Source organism: Sorex araneus, chromosome 10 (assembly GCF_027595985.1).
Source record: "Sorex araneus isolate mSorAra2 chromosome 10, mSorAra2.pri, whole genome shotgun sequence".
In the NCBI taxonomy this organism is placed as follows: Eukaryota; Metazoa; Chordata; class Mammalia; order Eulipotyphla; family Soricidae; genus Sorex; species Sorex araneus.
In genome coordinates this window covers 65487981-65504001 of record NC_073311.1, presented here as the reverse complement: position 1 = coordinate 65504001, position 16021 = coordinate 65487981, and the positions used below count along the sequence as shown (strand labels likewise).

At 53.6% G+C, this 16021-nt stretch overlaps 1 protein-coding gene across 5 annotated transcripts; it reads left to right on the top strand.

Moving 5' to 3' along the window:
• The first annotated feature begins 478 nt into the window (after window positions 1–478).
• PTHLH (parathyroid hormone like hormone) lies at window positions 479–14755 on the top strand. 5 transcript variants are annotated; one of them, XM_055118381.1, is made up of 4 exons: window positions 479–599; window positions 2940–3063; window positions 8380–8793; window positions 14286–14755. In XM_055118381.1, the coding sequence occupies exons 2-4, from the start codon at window positions 2963–2965 to the stop codon at window positions 14293–14295; spliced, it is 525 nt and encodes a 174-aa protein (XP_054974356.1). In that variant the 5' UTR covers window positions 479–599; window positions 2940–2962; the 3' UTR covers window positions 14296–14755. The 5 variants fall into 5 exon arrangements, with proteins under 5 accessions (XP_054974356.1, XP_054974358.1, XP_054974357.1 ...); XM_055118383.1 differs by lacking the exon at window positions 479–599 and adding an exon at window positions 1398–1426; XM_055118382.1 differs by lacking the exon at window positions 479–599 and adding an exon at window positions 1467–2197.
• The last annotated feature ends 1266 nt before the right edge of the window (window positions 14756–16021 follow it).

Below are 16021 nucleotides of genomic sequence, written 5' to 3'. Positions count from 1 at the left end.
GCAGGGAGCACTGCAGAGTTCCAGCGCTGGGGCTCACTTGGCCTCTGAGCTAGGCCCTGGGGAGGGAGGTGCAGGACGGAGACTCACTCATGGGCCAGGCATGTGTGTAGGTGGGGATCACACACTGAACTGAGTCCACACGGAAAAACTTCGGGGCAAAGATGGGCCTGGAGGCCTCCTGCTGCTGAGGTGCCCTCGCCCCCGGTGAGGCCTGAGCAGACAGCCAACACGGCTGGCACTGCCCACTCCCAGGCCCGGGCCTGAGGGGGTTTGGGGAGGCTCCCTGGGCCCCGGGAGGGAGTCACATGGGCTCAGCATCATCGAGGGGGGTAGTCAGCGAGATTGGAAACCAGATTGTGATGTCAGAAGCATCCTTTTCGGAAAGGTATATATTGGGGAGAGTTTCCCGAGGGAGGGAGAGAGAGCTCGGCAGAGGGCCTGCTTTCTAATAATCATCCTTGGCGTGGACAGACGAGGCTCTGCCGGCAGCCCAGCCACTGAGACTTCATTTTCCTTTGGGGAAGAAAACACACAAAGAGACTCTGCAGAGATCTCCCTCCTTTGGCCTGAAGAGCAGAGAAGAGGAAACCAAGGAGAAGGTGAAGTAATAAATTAGGACGGAGCGTGCCATTCCAAGTATAGAAAGACTATTCATTTCCCCATGTCTATATTTTCTCATTTTGTAAAGGAGGGGAAATTCCTTTAAAAAAAATAAGATCTGATGGATGTTTTGCCATTAACATCAGAAAAGTGGGTAGGGAACAAGAAAGTGGGGTGGGGGGAGTGATTGGGGTCATTTTTATTTAATAGAAGAAAAGAAGCATTAATCAGACCTCTCTCTGCTGTTATTCTTGAATTCGCAATGTGCTCGGAAGTATGCTGAATTTATTTACAGCACCTGTGATTTAAGGTTTCCAACCTGATTTTTGTTTTAATCTTTCATTGGGAGAGGGCTGACTTTTGAAAGCCTGGGCAGTTTGAACTTGGTTAAGTACTTCTTTTTTTTTTTTATCGTGGAAGCAAATATTATCATTTTAATGTCAAACAACTTGCAAGTATCAAATGGTTCATTTGTACTTCACTTTTTTACAGCCCTCCCGCCCCCCTCCCACCCCCCAGATCAAACGATTACATTAAGGCTCCCCGGCCCGGTTTGAAAAGAATTTATTCTAAATCAAAAAGTCTAAGAGGTTCAAAGGTTGACACTTCTGCATGCTGCTGAATTGTCTTTCATGCCATGCAAACAGGTTTAACAGTTAGAAACCCTTAAACGTTCAAGGGAAGTTGTGGAAATTCCCAGAGCTTTTTTTTTTTCCCCCAAGTGGGCGGGAGCCAAGTTTTTTAAGTAGGGAGTTTAAAGTAATCAAATGAGGGAGATAGGCGCTTGTGAGCAGGGGTGACCCCAAAGCCCACGGAGCTGCAGAGGGTGGGTGCCAGGCTGCCCGCCGGGTGCTGGGGGACGCGAGGCCGGGCGCGCGGGGGTCGGGGCGCGGGCGCGGGCGCACGCACCTTGGCCGGGAGCGCGCGGCCCGGGCCAGGTTGCCCGGCGGGCGTGATAAAGGCCCGGGCGGGAGTGATGCTACCCAGCGAGAGGAGTGTCCGCTGGGGCAGGACAAACATCCCGGGAGCGCGGCGATCCGCGTCCATCCCGGTAGACCGGCCGGCGGGGCGCGGAGCCCGGGCTGGAGCCCTCTCCTGCTTCCCCGCCGCTGCCCAGCGAGTCCCCGCTGGCCAGCGCGCTCTTCCGGGGCCGGGCCGAGGGCCGAGGGCTGAGGGCCGTCCGTTGAGCCTGGCGCAGAAGCGACCCGGAGGGTCACCCCAGACTCTGTAATGGGGGGCTGGGGGCGGGGCGGGTGGGGGCCGGCCGCAGTCTGGTCCGGAGCCCGGGCGGGGGCCGCGGGGCGCAAAGGCCTGCGGGAGGGTCCGTACCCCCTGGGTTCTGGGGGGTCTCCAGCGTGTGTGTGCTGTGGGGAGCGGGGGTCTCGGACGGGCTCCTGGTGTCCCCGCGAGCTGAGACCGCCCGACTCGCCACCTGGAGCTGCCGTCACCCCCTCTAGCCCCTCCGCGCGTCTGCGCTCCCCACCGCGCCCTCGGCGGGCCGGGAGAGAGGGGGTCGCTCCCTGGCTGCGCTCCGTCCCGGGGTCGCCCTGAAAATCGCCTCCAGCTCCGGGGCCGCCGCCGCCGCCGCCGGCTCGGGGTGCGTCCGCCCGCGCGCCCGGCGGGGACCCGGGGACGGGCTGCCCGGGGCGGTCCTCACGCCCCCGGAGCCCTCGGCGCCGCTGCGCCGGGCCGGGCCCGGCTGGGATGGGCGGGCGCTGGGGCGGGAGTGGGGGGGACGTGGCCGGCTGCGCCCCTCACCCCGGGGCCCCGTCGCCGCCCCGGCCCCCGCCCCCCGCGCCCCGGCCGGCCCGCGCGCGCTGCTCGGGCGCCACCTCTTTGCGACTCGCTCACTTCCCCGGCAGGTTCGCCCCGAGCGTGTGAACCTCGGCGCGGCGGCTCGCGGCTCGCTCCAACCTGCGCCCCCGGCCGGCCCGTCCCGGCGCCCCTGCAGCCCGGGGGGAGCGCCCGGCCGGCCGGCCCCACGCGCGCGGGACGCCCCCCGCGCACCCATGCGCCCCTGAAGCGCGCGCGGCCGGGAAGCGCCTCGGCGTCGGGACTTTTGTTTCCTGCCCGTCCCTTTGCTCAACGCCCGTCCCCTCCCCCGAGTTGGGTCCTTTTCTGCCCGTGCGGTTTGGAAAAGGCACAGCTGGAGCGGCTGGTTCCTCGCTAAGTGAGTACCAAGAGGCGCCAGGGGAAAGTTTTTTTTTCTCTCTCCCTTCCGTCCCTGCTCCGCAGCCCGCGCGGCGGCTAGATGCCCGGGCGCGGGCGGCGGCGATGCCGGGGCGCACGGCGCTGCTGCCCGCGCTCACCCCGCGGACCCCCTGTGCTCTCTCCCGCAGGCCCCCCGAGCGAGAGCAGGACGATGCTGCGGCGCCTGGTGCCCCGGTGGAGCGTCCTGGTGTTCCTGCTGAGCTACTCCGTGCCCTCCTGCGGGCGCTCGGTGGAGGAGCTCGGCCGCCGGCTGTAAGTGTCCCGGGCTGCCGGAGGCCCCGGGTGGCTGGCGGGGGAGGCCGGGGACCGCGGCGGGGCGGGGGCGCCTCGGCGGGTACCTGCCCGGGGCGGCGAGCGCCGCGCGCCCCCGGAGCCGAGCAGCCGCGCGCGGGGGAGGCCGGCTGGAGACGCGGGCGGCCGGGTCTTTGCAGAGGGCGCGGCGCCTTGCACCGTCTGGGAGCCGCTGCGTCCGGGGAAAGGACGAGGGAAAGTTACTCCGGGGTACCCGGGAGGCTGCGAAGCCGCTGCTCGCCCTTCCTGCCGGCTGGGAGCCCGGGGCCCGGGGCGCGTGTCCAGCCGTGCTTGCATGCAGGCGGAACGCGGGGGACAGGGTGCGTGTGCGCGCGTGTGCGCGTGTGTGCGTGTGTGTGGAGCGGAGTCTGCGTCGAACGTTATTGGGACTGACATAACGCGAAGCCTATAAAGCGGGACATTACATAATGAAGGCATATTATATAATAACGGAGTAACGACTTGGCCAGGCCCGGGGCCAGCCGGAGTATTGATCCGGCCCGAGGCAGGGAGCGAGGGCTCTGGTGCAGAGCCTCCGCGGTAGGTGTGCAAACGTCCGCCGGGGACGGAGGGCAAGCCGCCCTCTCACCCGGCCAGGAGTGTGCAGTGGAGAACTTGTCATTCTGTGTTGTCTTGTGGTGACACTTTCAAGGGTCACTTTGACATGAATGCAGTGGCGGGGCCCACTTTGGCCCTTGAGAAGGTTCTGTCCTGGTGTCGGGCTCTCCCGCTGTGCTCCCGGCTGCAGGCTCTGGGCTCAGGATGGGGGTCGAGGGAGGAGAGAAGGAACTTTGACACTAGTAACCAAAATGGCAGTCTCTGATATCCAGGCGGGGTTGTGGTGCCTCTTTGTAAATCCCTGAGGGTGTACAAAAGGCAACTGTTTTATAGGTGCCCTTGGTCTATTATTATTATTAGAGCAGAAAATCCTTAAACGAAATTACTTAGGACTTGTCTGAACCTTGGCACAAAATGAAAATCTACTATGAATCTCCTAAGGCGAATTGTGTAGAACATTGTGCTAAGATAAAGCTGCATTGTATTCTTTAACTCGGCCTTTTGCTAACGTGGTTCTGAAAATTATCTTCAGACTTTTCTTTCTTGCTCATTTTGAGACTTGTATTAAATTCAATTACTTAAAACCCATACATAAATATCGATGAAGACTAAATTATTAGAGACATGCTTAAATACTGTATTTATTTGGCTAAGCAACACTGTGTTGGAACACGGCCACCTTTTTCTTTTAAAGTTGCTTAAGAAATACCTGTGTTCTCTTCTGAGAAACAATAAATGGACCGTGATTTCATCCACAGGTTAAGGCATAAACCTAGAACTAAGTTCTCCTAAAGGCTATTTTTAACTCTTTCTTAGTTGCACCTTGCAAACACACATCAGAATCTATTTAGCAGCCAGACACTCTGTTATAGTTTTGTTTGCGGGTGAAATACAATATTGCAGTTAAACGCTCACACTCAGCAGACAGTTATAAAGCTACCACAAAACATTCTTATTGCGAATGGCTAACAGACCCTCGGGTGACAGCCTGGCTTTTCGGAGAGGCTGAAATCATCAGAAGATGAAGATGTTTTATCAAATTATTAACAGCCAAATGGAGTTCAAAAACCAAGTCATTATTTCTGCACCGCTGCCAAGTAACAGTAAGTCTTGTACGCTAGACAAAACAGCAGTTTACTATTACGCTAAATCATCCTAGTTTCTTGAAAGAAATTTTGACACGCACTCAAATCATATTACTCTGCAATTACTTCACACCGAGTCAGGGAAACTTAGATGTTTATGCTTTTGTGTGTGTTTGTTTTGGGGGCCCCACCCAGCAGCACTCAGAGATCACCCCTGGAGCAGCTCGGGGTGATGCCAGGGATCGAACCAGGGTCAGCCACATGTAAAAGCAAGTGCCTCAGCCCTGCCCTCTCTCTCCTGCCCAGAAGTTTTACTTTGAAAGGGAAAGAAGTTACTCCAGCAAAAACACCTCTTCCGCCAGACAAAGGAAGCGATTTTAAGTCATGTATCTTCCGGCGTCCAAAAGACTTTCATGACTGGGGCTGGAGCAAAAGTTCAGGGAGGCTGGAGAGAGAATCGAGGGGCTCCCAGGCCAGCACCCTGGGGGCAGGTGACCCCCGGGGTGTGTGAGGGAGTCAGAACCCGGCAGTTTGAGGGAACTTCACCATCACGGGCGGGTTAGCTGGGGAGCCAGGCTGCGTCCCTTCCACTTAATGAAAAGCATAACTTGTGACTGAGTCACTGGGCTGGAAGGCGCTGCCGTGACTCATCCCGGCTGAACACCCTAACCCTGACTGCACCGTGGACCAGAGCGCCACCCCCCCTCCCCTCCCGGCCTGACTCCTGCCACTGCCGCCTGCCGGAGACGACTTTCCGTCATCTGCCCGTGTTCCTTGAGAGCGCCCTAGAAATCCAATCTCCTTCCCTGAAAAGCCCCCGCAGAGAGACCGCTGGGAAGCCAACAGCTCCGTTTGGCCCGAGTTCAGCCTCGGCCCGTGGCTTTTGCCGTTTTGACTTGTCTGTCTCACCAGAACCAAAGGAGACCACAAATACACCGTTCTTGCTTTGGCCGTGCCAGAGTTTTGGTGGCAACAAACACCGTGTGAAGCGTGTCACTGTGTCACCGGGACAGCAGGTGCGTCATTGGTCACTGGCAGTGCCCGCTTGGCTGCAAAGCCATCTTGTGCAGAGTGCCAGGCCGCTGGCCCAGCCGCCTGCCGTGCGGGCACGGCCCAGCCGGGGTCCGCAAGTTGGCTCCTCCAGTTCAGCTTCATTTGCTCTGATTTGCGTCTCCCTTGGGGAGAGAGCCCGGCCCTCTGGGGCTCTCCCTCCTGGCTGGGGACGGAGCTGTCATTCTCTTCCTGACCCTTGTGTCCGCAGCTCACGGCAAAAGGCATTTGAGGCCCCGGGTTTGAAATGCAAACGTTCTTGGAGCACAAGGCAAAAGAACCACCAGCTTTGGATTTAGCGTGGAGGCAAACCCGAGCCTCCCACTAGCCCTCGAGGGACACCCTGGCCCTGGTGTTGCCCCATTTCCCCTGGCCGGTGCTGGCCGCAGGGAGGGCAGGACAGCGGGAGGACCCCCTTTCCCAGGAGCCACAGCCGGGGAAGCGCTGGCTCCGAGACCCACCGTGGCGGGCCTGCAGCCGGTCAGCTGTCCAGCGGTGCCGGGGCCTGCTTGGAACAGACTGACCCCTGGGAGTTTGGGCCTCAGGCTGTCTTAAACATCCAGAGAGCGGGATAGATAGGGAGGCATTGGAATGGAGGAAAAAAATTAAAACTCCTGGTACTCCAAATGATGCCACTTAAGAACCTTCAAATGGGGCATTTTGCTCCCAGAGTCAATGGCGATATGTAGGAAATGTGTCATTCTAGCAGCCCGGCCTTCTAAAATATTATTAGAGGATACGAATATATTGCACAAAAGCCTCAACTTTCCAGATGATTAAGAATTCCCAGAGTCCCGGCTGTGACCACCAAGTGAGTGAAGTTTAATCTAGTCACGTGTGGCACCTCGGGAAAGGGAGAGTGACTGTTTCATGCCCCATTTCAGCCGGGCCCCCGTGGAATTCCGTTCCACGACGTCATGTCTTTCTGGAAGGAGCCGCACGGCTTCGAGTCGGCTCGGCGGGGCTGAGAGGACTGACCTCCTGGCCCCGCGGCTGAGGGCGAAGGCCAGGCTCACCCTTGACTCACGGTGCGGCTAGACGAGCTCTCATTCCCCAGGGGGCGCCCGAACCTGGGGAACTCGATTTTCTCATCTCGGGGGTGGAAACGGATGTGTGGAGGCAAGTTGGCCTGCTCTTCAAGGCAGGCGAGAACTTGCTGTCCATTTGCGCCTCGCCGGCTCTTTGTGTCCACATGTGACAGGAGGCAGGGCTGGGGGTCGGGGGTGGGCTGGGGACCGCCTCCCCCTGAGCACAGAGCCAGGCATAGCTGTTCAGTCGTGTCATTTCTCGAAGGCCGTGAGCTCTGCCCCAGAGCAGGCCTGCGGGGACCCAGGCCGGGTTTGGGGGGGAGTCAGGCCCCATCGGGGGTCACTCGTTGGACCGCCAGCCGTGCTTGTGATCAGACCTCCCTTCCCTGAGCAGCACTGTTCCGGGACGGACCCCGAGACACCCTCGGCGGGCCCCATCCCAGACCCGCACTGCAGGGACGGGCGGAAATCCGGGCCGCAGAGTCCAGCGCTGGGAGCACGGGGATTGAGCGTGGCCGGGCGCAGCTAGCGAGAGACCCTAGCCCAGGGCCTGACCCTCCCGTGCAGAGGCACATGCGCAGGCGGCAGTCAAGGGAACGGGCAGGACACGTGAGGCCCAGGGGCCACCCTGCTGGCCGGCAGGGGAGTCAGCTCTCGGGCGTGACAATTGCTCTCCATTGACAAGCACTTCCTGTTTGCTTCCAGAAATACTTTCAGGATAAGGAAAACAAATTGGGAAGCTGACTTCCCCAATTAGAGATTAATAAGGATAATGCCCTCTGATCCTCAAATGGAAAAAGGGGAAGAAAAGAGGCTGGGGAAGCACAGAAGAAATAGAATGTTCTCACTGAAGTGAGGCCCACCAAGGACACTCTTGAACAGACCACCCAGTGCTTGCCAGGCGCTGGCGCTGAGCTGGGGGGCTCGGCCCTGGGCCTGTAGCCGGGGCTCGGGCAGCTCGGGCCGGGACACGCCGACAGACCCCTCAGACAGACTCCTCCCGGCCACCGCCTGCAGCCTGCCTGGCTTTCACTCGTGATGCTCTTGGAGATGCAGTGTTATTATTTTCTTAGCAAGAAACAGTGTGTGTGTGCGCGTGTGTGTGTGTGTGTGTGTGTGTGTGTGTGTGTGCATGTGTCTGTAGAATCAGCCTTTTTCTTTCCTGGGCAAGGACTCCAGGTTTATTTTCCTAACGGAACTCTGGGCGAGGATGCTCAGAGGGGCCTGTCTATTTCTGAGGCCCCAAATCCTAGTCCTGAGATTCTCAGTCTGACCTTGAGAAAGGAACAGAGAAGTAGCGGAGTCAAACGGACTCCTCTGCCCATAGAACAGGCCCAGGGGCCCCAGAAGGTCCTTGACGGCAACGCAGTCACAACCCCGGTCAGGCCAGGGGTCCGTGCACACTCCAGGCCTCTCTTCCCCTCCCCGCCCCCTCCAGCCCTCCAGCCTGAGCCCTGGGTGGGCGGTCGGGACAGTGAGCAAGCTTCGCGGGCCTGTGTCCCTCCCCACCCTGAGAGCACCACTGACTCTCCCTCTCCTGTCCTTTAACCCGGAAGCAAACGAGCAGTGTCGGAGCACCAGCTCATGCATGACAAGGCCAAGTCCATCCAGGACCTGAGGCGCCGCAACTTCCTCCACAACCTCATCTCCGAGATCCACACGGCCGAGATCAGAACCACCTCCGCGGTCTCCCCCAACTCCAAGCCTGCCCCCAACAACAAGCACCACGTCCTCCGATTCACCCTGGACGAGGAGGGCCGCTACCTCACGCAGGAGACCAACAAGGTGGAGCAGCCGCTGAAGACGGCCCGCATGAAGAAGAAGAGCAAGCTGGGCAAGCGCAGGGAGCAGGAGAAGCGGCGGCGGCGGATACGCGCGGCCGGGCCCAGCCCCGCGGCCAGCAGCGAGCTGCCGGGGGGCCGCCCGGCCAACGGGGACATCTCGGCCTCGCCGGGGGAGCCCGACTCACGGTAACTGGCTCAGGAGGGTCTCTCGCCTCCACCCCGACCTCGGCCGCGAGCTTTCTAGATTCCCGCTCTTTCTGTCCTTAGCAACCCTCCAGCTTGCTGGGTCAGGCTCCTGACCGCGGTGCCAGCCCTGCAGCAGTGCCCCTGCACACACCACACACACACACGCGCACATACATGCACGCACATGCGCACATACATGCACACGCACCCTCATGCACACAGGTACACGCACATGAACACACACACACACACACAGGCTGGCGGCTAGCGGAGCTATCCTGATTTCTCCGTGTGGCTCCCAACACACACGGGTCTTTCAGTCCGAATCATTCTTTCCGTTTCCTAGCCAAGCATCAGAAGCTAGTGACCACTGTCCACTCGGTCACCGGCCGAGCAGTCTCTGGGCCACTGATCTCCTGCCTTGGCAAACCTCTTGATTATTGCCCATTCTTCATTGATGTTTGCTTCAAGGGGGTCAGGAAAGGCTTTGTGACATCTCCCAAGGGACAGTCTCCGGTCACAAGCGCTTCGGAGCTGGGCACATTCTCAGCCTTTGTGTCAATAAATGAGCACTTTCAAGCACACTTTATTTTTTTTTAGTTGCTTATTTATTTTGGGTTTTTGGACCATGCTCAGTGATACTTGGGGATTACTCTTTGCTCTATGCTAGGGATCACTCCTAGAGGAGACCGTATGTGATGCCAGGGGTCAAACTGGAGCCAACTGCAGTCAGGGCCAGCGCCTTAACCCTTGTACTATATCTCCAGTCTTCAAACACATTTAAAATGAATTTAAACTCTGGTTTCAGTCAGTGAATGAAAACACCACCATGGCATATGGCAACTTGGAAGGGTGTCGTTTTTCTCATGTTTCTCTTTGTCCAGTGGCATGATGAGATCACTTGGGGGTGGGAAGCATTGCTGAAGGAATAGCAAAGCATCGAATTTAAGTGACTTGTTCTATACAGCTCACCAGTGCAGGTCAGGACAAGATGAACCGATTTGGAGGCAAATACCTTAGCATTCAATTGTTCAGTCTGAGTGAGAGTTCACACACTTAGATAACTATAAGTCTTTCTGAGATTCATTTGCTTCTCTATGAAACCAAGAAAATATTTGTAGTGACCTCATAGGGTTAGTGATGATTAAATGAGATTCTGCAGGCTAAAATTTTGTCTTGTTGAGACAATAAATTGCAATATATTGTTTTGGTGGTTTTGATGGATACACATATCCATCTATCCAGTCATATACCCATCCATTCACCCAACACTCAACCATCCATCCAACCATCATCCTTCCATCCAATCATCCATCCATCCATCCATCCGTCCACCCTTCCACCCAACCACCCATCTAACAAGCCATTCACCCATTTCCACACCCATACATTTACCTACCCATAAAGCCACCAATCTAGCCTTCCACTCAACCATCCATTCATCCATCCTTCTATCCTTCTACCCAACCATCCATCCATCCACCCATTTACCCACTGATCCATCCATCCATCATCCATCCGTCCATCCATCATCCATCCGTCCATCCATCATCCATCCGTCCGTCCATCCATCCATCCATCCATCCATCTATCCATCCATTTGTTTCTATGATGCAAAAAAAGTTTCAGACTATTAATCTTATTCTATAAAATAGAAATAGACTCTGTGGTTACAGGGACCCGCCTGAGGGACCTGGAGCAGGACCAATGCCCTCCAGCCGGAGCTCTTTCTTCCACGAGACACAGACCACGCTGTGCCCAAGCGGCTTCTTGGTCCTGGCATCTCCACTGAGATCTTTTTGTTTTTCAATTTCCAGTAAAGTGCTTCTGTGGGGTTTGAGCAAGAGAGAGAACCAGCTCGGGCCAGGTGTCCCATGCAGCTAGGATATCAGTGTGCCTAGTTACTCTTCCGGGGCTCTCCTCTGTGAGAGTGACAGGATTACAGAGGTTTTGCAAAGAGAGTTGAACTCTATTTACCCATCACCTTCTCACTGAGCTAAGCTGACGGGTCCACCATTAAATGACATAGAATAGAGGCACTCTGTTTGAATGGCGCGCCTTCAGCGGCAGCAGGAAAATCTTTAGCACAGTGAATGGCCTCATCTGCAGATATCCCAGCACGTACGAGGAGCAAGGAGCCTCAGAAAGTATGGATCATAGGCACATAGTCCCAGCCTGTTGAAGGTTTGATCCTAACCCTACATATTAAGGACTTGATTGCTAGGACCTATCTTTTCCATTCTTCCTGGGTGTGGATTAAGAGAACATTGAGTGATGTTTGATAGGTTAAACGCTTGTCATGTAGCGAACACTCAAAAATTTTAAGCCAGAGCAATAGAACAGCAGGTAGGGAGTTTGCCTTGCACATGTTGACCCAGGTTCAATCCTCTGCATCCCATATGGGCCTTCAAGCCTGCCAGGAGTGAACCCTGAATGCAGAGCCAGGAGTAAGCCACTGAGTGTGACCAAAAATATTGCACTGTAGCTGTATCACTGTCGTCCCGTTGTTTATCGATTTGCTCGAGTGGGCACCAGTAACGTCTCCATTGTGAGACTTGTTACTGTTTTTAGCATATTGAATACACCACAGGTAGCTTGCCAGGCTATGCCGTGCGGGCGGGATACTCTCGGTAGCTTGCCGGGCTCTCCGAGAGGGACAGAGGAATCGAACCTGGGTCAGCCACATGCAAGGCAAATGCCCTGCCCGCTATGCTATCACTCCAGTCCTACCAAAATACAAACAAAAAAAATTATGACGTTCCGTTGTTCGGTGCTCCTCGATCTAGTTCTGACTGTGCTATCTCTCCATCTGCTACAGCTCAATCGGCCCACAACACAGCATGTGTACACATATCATAAACAAGATATCACATGGATATAGAAGTGACAAGAATTAGTATAAATGCTTTTTAATCACTTTGATTCATTTGAAATTTGTACTCCCTGGAAGTAGCTAGAGAAATAAGGACCAGCACTCATCAGTTCTCACCCCCCAAACAATTCCCAAGTTAAAGGAGAACTAGTGAAATGGGGCAGTGACCCAATCCAACCCTGGCCTGGCCTGGAAGACAGAGAACACTCTGCCTCCTCTCTGTCCACAGGCTGTGAGGGACACTCGTGGGACACTGCCTCGGGCAGCCAGGGGTTGGCGTTCTCTCAGTGCAACTCAACGCAGGTTGGGGGAGGGAGTGTTTAGGAGCAGATTGGTGGGAACATAAATACTATGCAAATTCTATAATTCAAAGAGAATTTTTCTAGAGGACCTGCTGTAGCATCTGTGAGCAGCCACGCTTGTCCCAAACCCTTTCTTCAGCTTCTTTGCATCCTAGTAATTTCAGAGTTCTGATAAGGAGCATCTCTGCAGCATTTCTGAAAAGAAGGGTCTGAACTCAACCTGTTTATCTGTCTCATTCAGAAGGGCACACAGAGCTTTGAATTTTGAAAATTACATTTTGGAATTGTTGATGTTGCAAATAAGATGTCCAGTTACCCTAGCACTCATTAATTAAGATCATCTATTTTGTCTTAGTAAATATAGCTTTAAAATAGTAGAAAATTTTTCCAGGATTCAAGAACAGGGACTCTAAAGTCTATATGTCATACACATGTATATCACACACACACATACACACACATACACACATACACACACATGAATACACACATACGCACATGCAATACATACATACACACATATACATATATACACAGCCGTACACACATACACAAACATACATACACACATACATATATACATGCACACATATACATATGCATATACATATACATGTATGCACATACATACATACATACATACACACATATACATGCACACACATACATATTCCTACACACATATATGCTTTTAGGTCTTGTTCTATGTTTTACTTGGATATTACAAGTGAAATGCCTTTGTTAAAAGTGAAGCAGAAGGAAGGATAACTAGATAAGTGCCTGGACCAGGTAAAATATAATTAAGAGCTCTCCCTGGTCTTTAATTTATTCCTTTCTCTTTCTTCCCTTCTAAGGACAGAATGGTGCAAAATACTATTCATTTCCACCTTGCTTGAGTTTTTTCTTAAATTCAATACATTAACACATTTTAATACAAAAACCATTCCAAATCAGTGTTGCTCACGCATTATTGAGTCTGGCTGTCATCTTGGGGGTTTGTTCATTACATTAATCTACATCCACACACCAGTTAAAAGTGTTATTTAACCTTTGGAGGAACCTGGGGAGATAGTACAGGGCTTCCTGACTAAAGCCCGGCTCTGCATACTCAGGGTTCCCTGAGCACTGCCAAGGGTGATACCTGAGCACAAAGCCAGGAGTAAGGAATGGCCCCAAAGCAAAACTGACAATAATTCATTTTCCGATGCAACTAGCACCTACTTTATTATTCCAGCCTAAACTATCGAGGAGATTGATTCCTGAAGGGCAATAAGATTCTCTAAATTCTGTACTTGATTTTCTCACGAAAAACCCCTCCAGTGTCAAGAATTTTCCTTTCCTGGCTCTCATGCTCGGCCAGTGCCGCTTGTGAAACTGCCCACAAGCTCTGGCTCTCCGTGCAAAGGCCCGGCAATGCGATTCCCTCCGGCGAGGGTTTCCGTAGAAACCTACAGACAGTTGCCGAAACAGACCGCACAGAGAGAAGAGCTTAGAGGAAAGCAGAGGAAAACGCTGTTAGCGCAACTTGAAATATTGTCACCAGAGAGTGCAGGGATGGAAAAGTGTCCACGCAGGCGAGCGCTGCATCGCTGGCACGGAGGGTCACAGAGCTGCAGAAGACGGGGCTTGTGCGCCTGGCCTTGGCCTCTGGCTGAGAGTAGCTTTCCAGACTCCTAACACAAGGCCCCTTCGAGACAGAGCCAGAATAGGGAGCGACAAACAATCCCCCTCGCTTAGCTACAAAAACCAGAATCCGGTTGTCGCCGTATCCCCCGGCCCTGGAGGGCAGCTAGCGGCAAGGCGGGTGTCTCCGAGCCACCAGCCCAAAGCGCTCTGTGGGGTGATACCCTTGGCACCGGCCGGACTCGGGCTTACCCTCACCGCAGCCCAGCTCTCGGCGAGAGAGCAGCACTTTGGGGTCGCTCACACCAGGCATCGCTAGAGAAACCCCCTCCAGGCCAGGGGTGCTGGCTGGTGGGTTTCATGACCTGCTCTTCCTTCCAAGTCCTCTAACTTGTTCCTTTTCCACAGTCACCAAATTGGCAGTCTTGAAAAATTCTCCCAGTATCACCTTGTTCCCGCAACGTGATCACTGTTGCATCACACCCGTTGCCTGTTGGGGTTCAAACTCTCCCGTAGGATAAAGGTTTCAGAGAGGCTCGAGGGTCCCAAGGCCTTCTCTGGGGGGAGAGTCACAACAATCCCACACGCGTCTTCCTAGTGGTTCCCGCTGCCTTCTTTCGTTTGTCTCAAAGCTCATCATCCATGAGGAGAATTAACCTCTTTTCTCCTCTCTGTTTCCCCCCTTCTCTTTGCAGGAGACACTGAAATTCTTACAAGACCTGCAGAGGACATATTGCAGAATTCTGTAATAATGAACATATGGAAAGTATTAGAAATATTTATTACCTGTAAATACTGTAAATGCATTGGAACAAAGCTGCCTCCCCATTACTCTATGAAACTACGCATTGGTCACTGAGAATATTTTGTTTTGCCAAGGCTAACCCAGTGATTATTATCACATTTACCATAATTTATTTTGTCAACTGATGTATTTATTTTGTAAATGTATCTTGGTGCTGCTGAATTTCTATATTTTTTGTAACATAATGCACTTTAGATATACATATCAAGTATGTTGATCAATGACACAAAAGAGTGTCTATATTTTGTGGTTAATTTTAATGAACGCCTAAATATAATTATCCAAACTGGTTTTTCCTCTGTGCATGTATAAATAGTAGTATTTTAATTTGTAAAGAATGTCTAATAAAATATAATCTAAATCAAATCGTGACTCAGAAAATGTGAATTACATCTAGATGGCAGATACAGCCATCCTTTAAGATTTCTGCTGGAAGGAATAAACCATGGTTTCTTCTTTCCCATTGTAGGAGGCCTCTCAGAGATGCCCAGGGTCCCGTGCGGGGTGGGGTAGAACCCAGCGCCCCACATGCAAGCTACATACTCTGTTATACTCTGCAGTGTGTGCTTCTTAAACTGTATTTAAACATACAACTTTAATATCTTTCTATCGTTACATTTGCCAACACGGGGCTGGAGCGATAGCACAGCGGGGAGGGCGTTTGCCTTGCACACGGCCGACCCGGGTTCGAATCCCAGCATCCCATAGGGTCCCCTGAGCACGGCCAGGGGTAATTCCTGAGTGCAGAGCCAGGAGTAACCCCTGTGCATCACCAGGTGTGACCCAAAAAGCAAAAAAAAAAAAAAAAGCAAAAATCATTTGCCAACACGTCCACACTAGCTTTAGCCTTCAGCTGCTGAAGGACAAAGGGTCGCTCATCCAGTACTGGGGTTGAGCTCCAAAGAATGGCTGGCCGGCCTAGAAACCCCTTTCAGAAACACATCCACTGTGCGGCGGAGACAGGAATGAAGAGGAGAAGAAGCAAACTGAAGTCAGGAGAAAGGGGACCAAAGGAGGAAGCGACCCTAGGCGGGAAGCCCTGGCTCAGCCTGACCATCTAAGTGTCAATTGAGAAACGTCCACTTCCTGGGCACAGAGAGAAGCGTGAGAGAGGTGTGGATATTTTCCAGCCGAGAAGGAGAGAGACTCGGGAGACAGGGAACCACCCCAAAAGGCATCCTGGGGAAAACTTGCTTCCCCCCATGGCATGACGCACCAGGGACCTGCCGCCCCCCCTCCCCGGGGGGAGAGCTGAGACTCCCTCACTGACCTCGGCGTCCAGATGAAAAACAGACATCTCTCCCTCAAAGAGCTTTTCTTCCTTAACAGAAAAAAGCTTTGCTAGGAGCCCGCAGTAACATACACAAGCAAACACACACACACACACACACACACACACACACACCCCAAAACAAAAAAAAAAGTGGATGAATCAAGCAAGCACATACTTAGGAAGTATTCTGTTTACGCCCCATCTCCTATCAGATATCTGTTAGATGTGTGGGAACGCAGAAGAGCAAAATGTTGTAATTACCCTCAAGACTCTCCCGTTCCAGTGGGTAGTTACACATAAACATACAGGAAACAACTCAAGGCTGTTTTCAAGAGACTATGAAATGTTCCCAA

Coding starts and splice junctions, on each gene's coding strand:
- PTHLH (XM_055118379.1), top strand. CDS start 2,852: ATGCCCGGGCGCGGGCGGCGGCGATGCCGGGGCGCACGGCGCTGCTGC. Junction 3,064..8,379: donor GAGGAGCTCGGCCGCCGGCT/GTAAGTGTCCCG, acceptor TTAACCCGGAAG/CAAACGAGCAGTGTCGGAGC.